Source organism: Cyprinus carpio, chromosome B25 (assembly GCF_018340385.1).
Source record: "Cyprinus carpio isolate SPL01 chromosome B25, ASM1834038v1, whole genome shotgun sequence".
NCBI classification, from domain to species: domain Eukaryota; kingdom Metazoa; phylum Chordata; class Actinopteri; order Cypriniformes; family Cyprinidae; genus Cyprinus; species Cyprinus carpio.
In genome coordinates, this window is record NC_056621.1 from 9,098,009 (window position 1) to 9,112,416 (window position 14,408).

The following is a 14,408-nucleotide window of genomic DNA, read 5'->3' on the forward strand; positions in this document are numbered from 1 at the left end:
TTCCACTTTTGAGCAAAATCAACCGCCTCAATGGCTTATTTTTAGGTGCCTACATGCTAAGCTAGAATAATAAAAGTATTTTAATAACAAAAATTACACATTTCACCTCTACCTTGCTAAAGCATGGATTCTGTGTTTCCCAGAGCCACTTCGATCAATAGTACTTACTACTTCCAAAAAAAAAAAAAAAACTTTCTGGTGATCTCCCCTCCCTTAACGCCTACCTTTAAAATAAAAGGCACTACAAATTAAGTAACTGAGTTGGTAGCCATGAGGCATACTAGCAAGTGACAGTAACAAGCTAAAGAGGCAGACAAAGCCAGTTCAGTGAGCTAGACAGAGACAGAATTGGCACGTTAGAAGCAGTGAGGCTGAATGTAAAGATATTCGAGAGGCAGGAAGCAAGAAAAGAGGCACTTACACTGTACTGAAAGCTCTATTGAGGCATTAGTCATCCCAACTATATTCTCTGCAATGCAGGTCAGCATGAAGCTGTTATCGTCTCTGCTGACGTTGACCAGAGTTAAGTTGATGGAGTGGACATTTGGTGGATATTGATTGGACTGGAAGAGAGAAAGACACAATAGTTTTTGGAAACACAACCAAGCTTGCACAGATTCAACAAATGGTTTATGGTGTAAACCAGCCACTGTAAGGCTCAAGTGAGTAATTTAATAGATCTTAAAATGAGTAAATGCCAAATTTAATTTTAAAAAAAGGTAGTACTGGCAATCCAGCTGCAAAAGCACATATGGCTGGTTTAAACCGGTTTAAGCTGGTTTAGTTGGCTTCCCAACTGTTTTTTAGCTGGTTTTGACCCACGTTTTCCAAAGTAGTTTGTTCTACTAAAATAAATATGCCATCTACCTTAACTAATATCCTTAAAAGGTACATAAAATGCATGTCGATTGCTAGTCAAAATGGTACAAGCAAAAGTCTGCCTTACTTGGTGTGTGTTAATGGAGTGCAGTCCACCAACAGTCCAGTCCACTTCCGGTACCGGCACCCCTGACCCATTACAGGTGATTGTGACCCTGTCACCCTCTATCACAGTAAGGTTACTGTGACTTACGCTGATTTCCGGCAGATCTGGTGGGAAATAGACAAGCACTCATGGTACAACAAAAGGTATTTATGCTTTATAACATAAATATGTCCAAGTTAATCTAAATAAATGAAATGGCTGAGCTCTATTGAAAGCAATTATGGCAAAAATTTCATTATGTCGATTTCGATTCGTCCCTTACTTTAAAAATACTTTTTTAAGGTCATGACATTAAAGCACCGGCTATAATTTTACACAAACAACATCAGGAAACAATTTTACCACACTAGGCTCATGTTAAAATTTACAATTGTTTAAGTTTTAGAGCTACAGTATTATTTTAAGGAACGTTTTCCACAAAATTAGAAAAACATACAAAACTGCTACAAATGCGGTTGAATAATTTTGATTTAAGCCAAAAATGACAATTCTGTCATCATTACTCACTCATGTCAATCCAAACCTTTATGACTTTATGACTTTTTTCTGCAGAGCATGAAAGAGAATTTGGAAAAATGTGTTATTGTCCATACAATGAAAGTATGTGGGGTCTAAAACAAAACTGGACCATTTTGTTGGAAAATATCACTTTAATATAGGGATTCTCACTATTAACTAGTTGCTTATTAGCATGCATATTATTAACTGTTTTTTAGTTGTTTTTTTTTAAATGTTTTTTACCGTACTTTTAATGCCTAATCCTACCTAAACTTCAGTGGTGTATAAAGTACCTGAAAGACATACTCAAGTAAAAGTGCAGATATCTTACCAGAAAATTACTTTGGTAGAAGTTAAAGTCACTGTTTAGAATATTACTTGAGTAAAAGTCTTAAAGTATGTGATATTTATTGTACTTAAGTATGAAAAGTATTTTTAAATTCTAAAACATACTTAAGTATTGAAAGTAAAAGTAAAAGTAAATGCAAAATGGAAAAGAAGCAAATAAATGTATATATATATAAAAAAAAAAAAAATCATACACAACTTGAGCAGCAAGATTGTGTTCAGTTTTAACTCTTTCTTCCATTTTGTATTTTTGGGTAAGAATAAGAAGCACTTCATCTGGTACTTAGTGTCTTTCATTCCAACATAAGAAAACATTTCTGGAATCTGCATCTGAAATATAATTTAGCCTACAGTAGCCTGTACTGTATTTCAGCGGGGACATGTATGAATTTAATCTGCAGTTACAGATGCATAAATAGGCTTAATGTTTTGTTTTTAACATAAAACGTTGAATACTGATATTTGAAATAATTTAAAACATGAAAAAAATAGTAAAAATGTGAAATTAAAACTGCCAGAAGGTGACAGCAAGTGAATGTTAATAAGTGAGTCATAGAGATTCAACTGATTCATTCAAACGACCGATTCATTCAGAAACAAAGTATTTAACCGTGCTAATGAGTGAATCACTGAATCATTTATTCAACCAATTCATTCAAAAAGCTAATTCATCCAATAAGTAAACACCTCCATTACTCAGAGATGCAAAACAGTGCTGTTATCTTTGTTTGGAACTATTTTTGTTAGCAAAATTTTGCAAAAACAAGCAATATTATGTATAAAATGTAAGTCACTTATTGCTTTACTGAACTTGTGTAAAATTATTATGAAATGTGTTCATGCATCTGCAGAAGAACGGTACTCTTTGTGTGATATAGATTAAGTTAAATAGGCCTACATTAAATTATATAAATATAAAAAGCATACAGAATTGCCATCTACAATTTAGAATGCCTGGAATTTTGAGTTTTAATAGACTAATAAATCAATGTGCTTGCACTCTGTGTGTGATTTGGTGATATAGCCTACTTGATAACGTAAGATTGCACATCATTACAACAACACTTACCATATTATCGCAGACGATGCTGTATATCGCACACCCCAGCCTCGACTTGAGTGGAAAATGAAATCATCCAGGGTTGTGCATGACACGCACTTGTTTGCACATGAGCAAAGGTGTTTTTATGAGTCTAACTTGCAAAGGCCAGACCACTGATTCGTCAAACCTGCTTTCCTGCAGTCTGTGTTCCTCTGACTATTTTATTTTTAAGTAACAAATATACTTTGGGGAAATGTATCGGAGTAAAAGTATACATGTTAATTAGGAAATCTAGTGGAGTAAAAGAAAAAGTTTGCTGAAATATAAAAACTCAAGTAAAGTACAGATACTCCCAAAAAATAGTATTTTTACTTCGTTACATTACACCACTTAACTTAACTACAAAAATATACTAACTATTAATAAGCAGCAAATTAGGAGTTTATTGAGGCAAAAGTCATAGTTAATGGTTTGTTAATAGTGTGAATTGGACCTTAAAATAAAGTGTGGCGTGGTGAGTAAATGGTGACAGAATTGTCATTTTTGTGTATACTATCCCTTTATTGAACCCAAGACATTTATTTTATGGCGACCACAATTTAGAGAAAATGTCCCATACCACAGTGTGAGATGTTCATTAACTGAAGAGGGATCTTGGAGACTCCGTTGCAGAACAGCTGCTGGTTATGGAGTCCGGCTTCGCCTCGCTGCTGCCACAGCTGGATCCAACGGATATTGCAGCTGCAGTTAAACACCACTCTTTCCAGTTTCCTGCCACAACACAAAAGAGTTCTTAGTGAGGACGCACATCACATGCACATAATGCCAAGAAGGTCCATTTAGAAAACCAGCAGAAAACTAGGTGAAGGACACCGTTATCCTACAAAACATCAACTTCTCCAGCACCCATCAGTCAACCAAAGCCTGGAGAGCTGCTGGCGTGGTTCCATTTTGCAGCCAGAGCAGGTTCTGTGCCCAGGGCTTTGTGTACGAATGCTTTCTGGACTGCAGGCCTTTCCTGGCCACGTCTGTCCAGCTATTTAGTGTGCCAAATTCACCACTGGTGCCCAGGGCAATCACAGTCCCCACAAATGAAGTCAAACAAAACGAGCATCTGGATTAAGGCAAAAACTAAGCCGCAAGATGTGATGTAATGTGGCATAATATTTTGGTGCAATCTAAAATTAATTCTCGCAAAAATATAAGTAAAAATTGTCAAGTAAATAAACTGGTCCATTTAAAATGGATAATTTAGTTGGTAACTTGGTAACTTAGTTGGACATAAGTGAACTTGACATAAGCAAATCAAAGGATCAACCTTTCTACTAAAGAAAAAATGTAATGACTAGCACATATAACAGCTTTTACTTCAGTCTTAAATCATACGTTTATATAAAGACGGTTTAAGCAATAAAAATCTAAATATAATCACAAAATCTTAAATTTTTTGTCACAGGCACAAAAAAACAAATGTGGACTTATCTGGACCTATGTAGTGACGTAAAACGCATTCATTGTTTAAATTTTCTTAGTAGTTCCTGGAAATTGAACCAATAACACTGCCGGTGCTAGAGCCACGCATGTAAAAACTATGAAAATGTATGTCAAAGACTGCAAAATAATGCATTAAAAAATTTTTTTTTTAAAAATGACATTGATAGTGCATAAAAAAAAAATAATAAAAAAATAAATTATGGCATTTCAATTTTTTTTTTAAAAAATTTGTTAATGAACATTTTTTCTGTGACGAAGACGAGATGTTGACAAACTAAAACTAATATATGATGATAATAACTATGACGAAATTTATGCCGCATGTTCATTAATAAGATGAGATGGGACTATAATGTTATTTGAGGACTACCTGACACTCAAAATACATCCTATAGGTTACTGTCTTGTCCTTCAAAATAGGCGTCCCTGTCATTGGATTGCAATCGGATAAGGGGCATTCGCATATCTAGTCTCAGTATGGCAGCCGCAGTGGATAGATAAACTACAAAAATACGAACTAGCGATCTGAAACAATGGCCTCAGCACCCGAAGGGGTAAGGTGACCAGAGATCTCGTTTTTCCCAGGAGTCACAATTTGTCAATTATCTTAAAGGATAGGCGGAATCGCGCTAATAGAAATGCTCTCTCTCACGCACGCTCCACAAGTTCAGTTCTCATATACAGCGCGCGATCAGTTCTCAGGGCTCAAATACACACAGCAAACCAAATGTCTATCATGTAGAGTATCTCACGTAAAAACAGTCGGTTATCGATTAAGTGAACTTAAACAGGTGGGTGAAAACTAAACGTATGTCAGTTTTATCATGCCTTCCGTCTTAAAGGGACAGTATTTCTAATTAAGTACCTATCCGTGTCATTAATGTTAACCAACAAAAGGTGTTTAATGTACAAATGATAAGTAAACCTACTGTATATTATATATGAATAACTATAATTTTTATAAGTTGCTCCCTTTTTACTACTGTTAAAGGGATAGTTCATCCAAAAATGAAAATTGTCAATTTATTCAAGTTTTTCCAAATTCAATCCTTGATTCAAATTTCTCATAAGCTTATTGATTTGGTCTAAAGAGAGAATAATTAAAACTACATATAAAATAGCTACCAAAATAAATGTTGGTAACTGCAGTTTGACTAAAATAATAACTAAAAGTAATGACTAAAAGTTGACAAAACTGCAATGACTTTTCATCGACTAAAACTAGACTAAAACTATGAAAGACTCAAATGACTAAGATGTGACTAAGAATATTAAACATTTTTGTCTCAAGATAAAGACTAAAACTAAATCAAAAATGCCCGTCAAAATTAACAATGACTGTTTGTAAAATTTTCAAATTCATTTGGCAGATGCTTTGATCTGAAGTGACTTAAAGAATCAAGGTTACATTTTATTAAAATTGAACCCATAATATTGGTGTTGATTGAGTGTGAAAGATTGTGAAAGAGAAATGTTTAAATACTTAAAAAAATATATATATTATAATTATTTGCCAATAAATTTTCTTAATACACCCCTCATTAGCAAGAATTTGGACCTTGTGTGTGAGTAAAGCATATTAGGGTTTCTTAAAGGATGTTCTCGATGCTCAGTAACATATGGGATTATTGCTGCATACATTTAACTGGACAGACGGAAGAGTGTGAGGTCAAACCCACATAAAACTGGCACTGGATAGCACCTCCACCCACAACTACCTCACTTGCCCAATGAAGGGCTTCCTTTCAGAACCATCTGTATGCCAGTGACTCCAACACCTACTCCCAGTGCAGCTATATCGCTGCAAACAACAACCACCACTAGCCCTCTCAGTATCGCATTTCACGCTCCTTCAAACAACCTTTGAGCGCAACCACCCCCACTCCTGCACCAAAAACAGACATCTTCTACATCAACCTCCTCCAAATGTCTAAATGTCAACTCTGACATATCCCCCCATGATAATGAAGGCTCCACTAAGAGTTTAGAGGGTCTTCGACTTCCTGGAAATGTTGAGTCAGGGGTGCTGTTTCCAGTGCTTGAAACTATCCTCTTCCCTGCTTATATCTTCTTACTTACTGGTGTTAAGGGCCAAGCTGAAGGCATCACCACCTCTTTCCAGTATATGTATTGGACAAATGCTCAAGTAGCAAATAAAACAAAGAGGATATTACCAAGTTTAGAAGATTTGAGCTAGATCATGGTTCTAAGCTGTTTTAGAACCCAAGGAGACCCTTTTGTCCAACACATTATTCAAAGGCCTTCCATTAAACTATGTATCTCTAGTACTTGGTATTTTTGAGTTTGGTAGTTGTTCTAAGCTGTTTTATATATATATACATATACATTTTTTTATATATTATATATTTTAATATACCTAAATTATATATATATAATATATATATATATATATATATATATATATATAATACATATATATATATATATATACATATACACATATATATATATATATTTTTTTTTAATTTTAATAAAAAAGTACTTAAAAAAAATCATAACTTTACAAATGATTATGATAACTTCACTAAAATGATTATTTAATAACTTGATTGATATTTTAATTATGATGGTGTTCATATAATAATTTAAATAATTTTAACATTTATTGTGTGGCAAATTGTTTTTTTCTTTTATCTACCATAGTTACTGAGAGCAAAGAACAGGGTGTAATCGCCTTTGTTCCGTTTTACGCTCACTCCTCGCTTAAAGGGCTTCCAGCCGGCAGGATCCTGCAGCGCTGCGGAAGGTTCCGAATCTGATCTCAGTGGGAGTCTCTCCCCTTTAAGAGTACGAAATATTAAGCCCGCAGGATATGTCTCACCTGGCCTGCAGCCTGGAGGAGCATGACGCCTAAACCTCTGCATGCTCATTCATTCATCAGTTGCTACGAGTGAGATAACCTTTCTCATTTGCAAGATAGGGCAGGAGATAGAGGCATATGAGCTGAATCCCATGCATATGAAATGGGCAGAACTGTAAGCTCTGGGAAACAGCATTGTTGCTCATTTGCACAAACGAGTGGGACATTTTTCACGTGAATCTTTAAACAATTTTGCTGGCACGTTCCGCACAAGGACAATCGCAACCTGCTCGTGCATTTCGAAGCTTTGATGAATAATGATCAAAGGACAGCCTAAGTAGTTTCTCCACCCTTTAAAACTAAATTAACATGTCTAATGAGAAGAGTGCATGTTTCCTCTCTTACTAAGCAGTATCATGAACAGTTCATAATGGAGAAAGAACTAATTAAGCACAACATGCTTAATTTATAGCCCACGTCTTTTGATTAGTGGTTCCAAACTAGTGTTACAACCCAAATATGAGCCACAACAGGCCTGTTTTGATGGGTCACAGATAGCAGTAAAAACAGTGCTAAATGCTAACAATAAAATGCAATTAACCATATAATCTAGCTAGGATAATAAAACAAACTGCACAAAGCCTCTCTGCACCAGCAAAACACACAAGCCTAACCAGCTAAATTGCTAAAAATGATAACTTAATCCAGTCTATTGAAGTAATAGTTGTTGTTTTTTTTACCAAGTTTAGATTGAGTCTGGCCAGCTGACAAGTGCCTCTATCACCTCTAAAACCATCTACCTGGTTTGGCCATGCAGGTTGAGAGACCAGCGAACCATAGTCTGGTTTACCAGGTACAAAAACTTGGTTAAGTTGGCATTGTTGGTTTTATGTGGTTTAACTTGACTCCTCAACTATGCACGCTTGTGTTCAGCTTGTTTTCTGGTTTCCCCAGTGTGGCCAAGCTGGTCTTTAGCTGGTTTAAGAGGTCACCCAGTCTGACCAGCTGACAAGTGTCAAAAATTCCTCTAAAAATATCTAAATAGACCAGCCTAAGGGACCAGTTAACCATAAAATGTAACTAAAGATGGTATTGCTGGATTTATTTGGGTTAACTGGTCTCCCAATATGGCCAAGCTGGTCTTTAGCTGGTTTAGGTGGTCACCCAGTCAAAAGTCCCTCTAAAACCATCTAAATAGACCAGCCTAACTGGTTTGAACTGACTAAGGGACTAGTTAAGCTTAAAATTGCTGTTTTTTCTTTCTTTGGTTTATCTGGTCTGCCGATGTGACCAAGCTGGTCTGACCAGCGGACAAGTGTCAAAAACTCCTCTAAAACTATCAAAATAAACCAACCTAACTGGTTTGACCAGACTAAGGGACTAGTTAAGCTTAAAATTGAACTAAATATGGTATTGCTGTTTTTTCTTTCTTTGGTTTATCTGGTTTGCCGATGTGACCAAGCTGGTCTGACCAGCGGACGAGTGTCAAAAACTCCTCTAAAACCATCTAAATATATCAGCCTAACTGGTTTGACCAGACTAAGGGACCAGTTAACTCTAAAATTCAACTAAAAATGGTATTGCTGGTTTTATTTAGTTTAATGGGTCTCCCAGTGTGTCCAAGTTGACCTGACCTGCAGACAAGTGTCCATAAAATTCAACTAAAGATGGTATTGCTGGTTTTATTTGGTTTAACTGGTATGCCAACGTGACCAAGCTGGTCTGACCAGCAGGCAAGTGTCTAAAAACCATCTAAACACATAAAACTAACTGGTTTGGCAAGGCTAAAAGACCAGCTAGCCACAGTAGATTAGACCACATACTACAAAATTCAACTATAGGTGGTATCTTTAGCTGAAGACTAACCAAATGTGGACAAGCTGGTCTTTAGCTAGTCAACCAGTCCCTAGTCTGACCAGCTCACAAGTCTCCAAAACCCTTTTAAAATCATCAAAATAGACCAAACTAACCAATTTGGCCAGGGTTGTCAATCTAACCATTTTAGGCTGATTTAACTGGTCTCCCAGCATAGCCAAGTTGTTCTTCAGATAGTTTCCTAATCAGGCCAGCTCACAAGTGCTAAACGAACTCTCTAAAACCATCTAAGCAGATTCTAACTGGTTTGGTTTGGCCAGGCTAAGAGACTACATAACCACATTAGGCTAGATTAACTGCTATAAGTATTCAACTAAGGTGGTATTGCTGGTTTTTACCTGGTCTTGCCACCTATCCGAGATGGTGTTCAGCTTGTTTTCTGGTATCCCAAGATAACTTAGCTAATCTCATTCTCAACACATCTCAACAAATATCTAAATCCCCTCTAAAATAATCAAAATAGACCAAATTAACCAATTTAGCAAAAGTGGACCACCTGAATCACCTGATTAAATTAATAATAAATAAATAAATAAATAAATAATAAATGGTTTAACTGGTGTTGAGCTGGTTTTATGGTTTCCCAACATGGCCAAGCTAGCTGGTTTCTCAACCAGACCAGCTGAAAGTGACTAAAATCTCAAAACAGATGAGCCTCTCCTACTATGCTCTTTTTATGAGAGCTAATTCACAGTTACCGAGAGCTTAACTATTTTCATACTTTGCAAACTTGAATAAAATATAAAATTATCCTTTCGAAAGGTCAAGGTGATTGCTAGCTGGGGAAGAAAAGGAAAAACACAAGGGAAGTTGATGCATCGAGCCTGGGTGCTTAAAAAATGTCCAAATAACGTGGTCTAAAGTACATCCATAGCTGACATGCATTATGCATGCACTTTCACACCCGCATGCAGCCAAACGAAGGGACGCCATTGAATAAATCCACTGGAGCATTGAACGGTGGGTCAGGGGAATACACATATTGATAAACAAATGGGAATATACACACATCTCAAGCCTTAATGAAAAGCACCACCGCAATGGAGGTGACAAACAGTGGTTAGCTTCCTAGGTAAGACAGAGAGTATAACTGAGCCTTTATCATATGAATCAATTCAAAAGCACTCCAAAAAAGGCTTTATTCATTCTTCCTTTCATAAATTGTTCATCCGCATACAGTAGCGCACACAACATGAGCAGAATTTATACATAAATAATCAGAAGATTGCATTAGCGTATGTTCAGGGAGCTCTCAAGACATGCTGTGTAAATGTCAGCTATGCATTGCAGATGAGTTAGCCCATACGTACTAACTCAGCTAACGCTCTCCCTGGAAAACAATTTTCCATTAAGAAGGAACCTGGAGGACGTGAAAGATGACATAATCCAGATTTAATGACAAATGATAAATACACCTGCTGCAAGCTGACTTATTTCGGGACTGGTTAGATTTAGACTCAAAACAAAGGGAAGCAAGTAAGCAAATGCAAGGTTAAAGCCAGTGAGTGCAAGGGAAGTGTAGAGGGCAGCTGGGTACACCTGTAATGTTGCAGAGCACTTTGCCTTAAGACAAAATGGCCTGACAGAGTCAGGCTTTAGCGCTAGACCTGGATGTAGACCGACAGACCCATTCAGATTCATTATATGGTGGCAATAAAAGGTTAAGCTGGGGGATACGGCTCTGGCGGGGTGCTCCATAGTTTCAAGCTGCTGGGGTCATGCGTTGAGTCATATCACAGTGGGCAGCAGTTTAAGCTCCAGCCATTGAGGTCCTAACCTGAGCGTCTAATGCTTTCAGAGGAGACGATTCTATCCACATGCACATGACTAAATTCAATTTGGGCCATATCACTCCAGGTGAAAATGCAGAGACAGTATGCCAATTCATATGCCAGCCGCATTTACTTAAAATAAATATTATTAAAATGAATACATGAAAAATTAATTACATAGATTGATATATAAAAATAAGAATAATTATGATAATAAACATTTTTTACAGCACACAAAGGAACAAATAATAAGTAAAATAAGCCATTTAAAAATATATTTTAATAATAAATAGTATCCATATAAGTATTAAGATATACAATACAAATATAATAATAAGAAGAAGAAGAAGAAGAAGAAGAAGAACAACAACAACAAAAACAACAAGAATACATATATATATATATATACACATACATATATATATATATATATATATATTATATATATATATATATATATATATTAGGGCTGTCATAAATGATTAATCACGATTAATCACATCCAAAATAAAAGTTTGTTTACATAACTATATGTATGTGTACAGGGTATATTTATTATGTATATATAAATACACACACATAAATTCTATATTTAGAAAATATTTACATGTATATACATTTATATAGTTATATTCTTATATTTTTATATTATAATAAATATATTTAATATATAAACATAACATATTCTTCTTAAATATATACATGCATGTGGGTGTATTATAATATACATAATAAAGATACAGAGTATACACACATATATTATGTAAACAAACTTTTATTTTGGATGTGATTATCGTGGTAATCATTTGACAGCCCTAATAGATATATATATATATATAATATATATATATATAATATATATATTATATATATATATATATATTATATATATAATATTATATAGTATATATAATATATACAATTATCACATATAACAATAATAATTTTAAAACATAAAAAAATATAAAAATAATAATAAAAATAATAATAAAAACACAAGAAGAATGTTTAGATACAGTATATAAAGCCAAACCGGTAAGAATAAATAAACCATAAAAACAAGGAAATAGTAATTTAAAGATAATATAATAATGTAACCTTTAATAACAACAACAACAACAACAACAATAATAATAATACATTTATTAAAATATAAATTTATAAATATAAACCTAACAATAATAAAACAATTTATAAAAATAAATACATAAATAATATTTAAAAATATATATATATTAAATATTATAAAAATTTTTATAAATAAATACATAAATAATATTTAAAAATATATATATCTATAATATAATATTATTTATAGTATATAAAGTAAACAGGTCAGAATAAATAAAATATAAAAATAAATAAATAAATGTTTAAAGATTATATTATTATTATTATTATTATTATTATTATTATTATTATTATTTTCAGTGGAATATCAAATATGTATATAAACTGAAATATGTATATAAATAAACTTCAAATGCAATTTAGACAAAACATATCCCAACTACTGTTTCAAAATGAGCCAATTAATGTCTAAAAAAAGGATGGGGGGGGGGAGTTATAAGCTTAGGGCAGTGCTGTCTGAAACACTTTAGCAGACAATTCTATAAACCAAATTGGGTGTCAAATGAGTGATATCCAAAATGTGCAATGTTGAGGGTCATTACTTTATATTAAGAGCAGTGAATGTGAAAGAGAAAGTTGCCCATTCCAGCTTGCGCATGTATGTGTGGTAACAGATCGAAACCTACAACTGCTGGCAGGAAGACGGAGCCCCATGCAGCGGATATTAGGGTTCTCTCTCCAAGCTCTCATTACCGTTCCTGTGATGCTCCAAGTCATTCTTACAGGGATTAAATTGGCTTTCCTGCATCGTTGGCCTGATCCCATATGAGGGGGGCATTGTTTAATCATATTATAATTAAAGTTTTAAGTCCCTCTAGTCATCACAACCTAATTATCAATCAAACGGGGTGTCAAATACAATCACACGGTACCTGATAGAGGGCAGAAACGAAAGAAAAAAAAGACTGTTTGCTCAACTCTCCATTAAAAGACAATGAATGCCATTTCATGCCTAACTTTCTCAAACAAAACTGTGGATTAATTCTCCCACAGACAAACTGTGGAGAAAAGCAAAGTGATATTTGTAGGGATCTCACACCTTCTGCATCATTACCCTCACAATATGGCTGCACTGCCAGCTTCAAAGTATGGAAATCCACATTCGTCTCAATCCATATGGATTTTCTGGATGTGCTCCAAACAGCAGGTATCATTTCCCGACCAGCACTTCTCCACCACATCTCGGGACTGACTCTATTACCGTTTATGCTGGCAGAAAGCAGTTTCCATTAAGCATCTTTGGTGTTTTTCATAAGCTCCGGACGGGAAGCTGTCAGCAGGCGGTGGGAGCGACGGGAGTGATAAAGACTCGTCATTGACCACAGCTCTAAATGACACACGTCAATATGGATTGGACGTGAGCGAAACATGCCGCGCTGCTCTGTCAGGCATGAGTAGTGTTTGCACAACAGAGAGCGAGAGAAGGCCAACGACAGAGATTGATGGTGGTCCGCCGTGACCCAAGAAAGTCTGAGTGACACTGAAATATGCCCACGAGTGGGTAGGGAAGTATGAGATTGTGTTAGCCAATGCCCTGGTGACATCAGATAACAATAGACATGCCGCTAACTTCTATTTTCTGGGATGGAAAACTCTGGAAATGGCAGGCGAGTAGTTTACTACTGGCTGAGTGATACATTGAATTTTCAAAATCAATCAATCAATACATAGACACACTACCGTTCAAAAGTTTAGATTCGGTAAGATTTTTTTTTTTTTTTTTTTTTTTTTTTTTTAATGATTTATTTCTAATGTGTGAGAAAAATATTGTATTTTTAAATAAAAAAATTATATGTGAAAGGGTAAAAAATTATAAATATATGTAAGCTGTTTAATTAAATCTTATATATGATTCCTATATCTCTATATTCTTGATAAACTACAAGTCAAATCTATCTATCTATCTATCTATCTGGAAGTAAACTGTTTCAAGATTCTGATATAGCATTTTTTTCCCCCAATCACTATTTTAATATAACAAATGTAATTTTTTATATAATAACATTTGACATATTGATACTTTTTTGTATTAAAATCATTAATTAAATTAAATTATTATAATTAGATTAAATTAATCTATCTACTGTGCATATATATATATATATATATATATTAAATTAAATTTTTATTTATATATATATATATATATATATATATATATATATATATACTGTGGAAAACATGGTTTCATTAATTATTGTAATACAGTATTTTTTTTTTACCGTATTTTAATTTTAATATAAGCACTTTTAATCAACTTAATATGTCTTTTAAACATTATCAATGTTTAATGTGTGTGTGTGTATATATATATATATATATATATATATATATATATATATATATATATATATAAAACATTGATAATGTTCATACTGTATCACCCAGCCCTACTAATCTGAACCACTCCTTTCTTTCTGCTCTGGTTACCCACAATTCTTT

At 34.2% G+C, this 14,408-nt stretch overlaps 1 protein-coding gene across 2 annotated transcripts in view; it reads right to left on the reverse strand.

The window, feature by feature from the left end:
• LOC109110590 (NT-3 growth factor receptor-like) overlaps positions 1–14,408 on the reverse strand; it is a 241,719-nt gene that overhangs the window by 111,897 nt on the left and 115,414 nt on the right. For both annotated transcript variants that reach the window (XM_042753532.1, XM_042753531.1), the window contains exons 5-7: positions 3,493–3,644; positions 947–1,089; positions 422–563 (exon numbers count right to left, since the gene is read on the reverse strand). In XM_042753532.1, the coding sequence (XP_042609466.1) occupies positions 422–563; positions 947–1,089; positions 3,493–3,644 (437 nt within the window). The remainder of the gene's footprint in view (positions 1–421; positions 564–946; positions 1,090–3,492; positions 3,645–14,408) is intronic.